This window comes from Octodon degus, unplaced genomic scaffold (genome assembly GCF_000260255.1).
Source record: "Octodon degus isolate 3935 unplaced genomic scaffold, OctDeg1.0 scaffold01203, whole genome shotgun sequence".
NCBI lineage: Eukaryota > Metazoa > Chordata > Mammalia > Rodentia > Octodontidae > Octodon > Octodon degus.
Window position 1 is genome coordinate 9,293 of NW_004525779.1, and position 1,489 is coordinate 10,781.

Below are 1,489 nucleotides of genomic sequence, written 5' to 3' on the forward strand. Positions count from 1 at the left end.
TTTAAATCAATTTGAGAATCTAACATTTATTTGTCACTTGGTAGAACTTTCCTAATAAAAGAATTTCTAATAACATTTTTTATCTGAGCATTTCTCAAAGAATAGATCAAAGGATTTAGCATGGGAGTTATCATGGTATAGAAAACAGCAATTGCTTTGTCAATAGATAGAGTTGTTGGGGGTCTCAAATACACAAATATGCAGGGCACAAAGAACAAAACTACTACTGTGATGTGGGAGGCACAGGTGGAAAGGGCTTTCAGTCTGCCCTGCACACTGTGGGTCTTTAAGGAGAAGAGGATAAACACATAGGAGACCAAGAGAAGCAGGAAATTTAGCAGACACATGAAGCCACTGTTGGCAGCAATAAATAGCCCTAGTGTGTGGGTGTCAGTGCAGGCCAGCTGGACCACAGGATTGAGATCACACATGAAGTGATCTATAACATTTGGGCCACAGAACGGGAGTGGCAAGATGAAGAGTATTTGTAGGGCTCCATGAAGAAAGCCACCCACCCAGGACACCCCCACGAGCAGGCTGCACAATCTCCAGTTCATGATGGCTGCATAGTGCAAGGGCTTGCAGATGGCCACATAGCGGTCATAGGCCATCACAGTCAGCAGGATGATCTCAGCACCACCAAAGAAATGTTCTGCAAAGACTTGTGTCATACATGCATTGAACAGGCTGGTCTTCTTTTCATGCAGTGAATCTGCAATCAGTTTTGGATTATTGACAGAGGAGTAGCAAGCATCAATAAAGGAGAGATGAGCCAAGAAAAAGTACATGGGGGACTTCCGTAATGGGCTGACAATGATGGTGAGAAGGATGAGTATATTTCCTACCATGGAGACGATGTAGATGAGCAAAAACACAATGAATATGATTTTCTGCATCCTTGGGTTTTCTGTGAGCCCCAGTAGAACAAATTCAGTCACATTGTTTTGATTCACCATGTTCTTAATATTCAAATTAATTATATTACCTGAAAAATATTGACATGTCCTTCAATTTGTTAAACTTCTTATCCCGAACTAGTAATAAAGGCTGTTTTGTGTAATTGTTTGAGGTTCTCTGTTTTTGTTTTGATTTTTGAGATAAAATTAAGAGAGAAATTCTTGTGCATTCCTCAAGCTTTCTTTTGCATGAAGATATTCAGGAGCAACTCTTGTTAGCACACAAGACGGAAAGCAAATCAAGTGAGCTTAATAGAGATGATTAAGTGTCCAGACAGAAATGTCACATTAAAATACAGTGTCAGAGACTAATGTATATCGTGAAGCATGGCAATAACATTATTAACTAATGCCTAGTGAGCATGTCATGCATTCTCAGTGTTTCTTCAGATATCTAATTGCTTTACTCCCACTAAATACACACTATATGCTTAACACTGTCTTTTATTCTTCTATTACATACACTTCAGTTGTTTTTCTTCGAAGGAATGTCCAAAGATGTCAAGGGTCTGTGCTTCAGGAGAGGCAGCTAA

General features: G+C 39.6%; 1 protein-coding gene across 1 annotated transcript; it reads right to left on the reverse strand.

Annotated features, from left to right (window-relative positions):
* Positions 1-26: 26 nt before the first annotated feature.
* LOC101592054 (olfactory receptor 4C13-like) lies at positions 27-968 on the reverse strand. The gene has a single exon (XM_004648769.2). It carries the CDS (start codon positions 954-956, stop codon positions 27-29), a length of 930 nt encoding a protein of 309 aa, XP_004648826.1. The 5' UTR covers positions 957-968.
* Between the last annotated feature and the right edge of the window lie 521 nt (positions 969-1,489).

What these genes read in the sequence shown, in the direction of transcription:
- LOC101592054 (XM_004648769.2), bottom strand. Translation starts at nt 956, where the DNA reads ATGGTGAATCAAAACAATGTGACTGAATTTGTTCTACTGGGGCTCACA.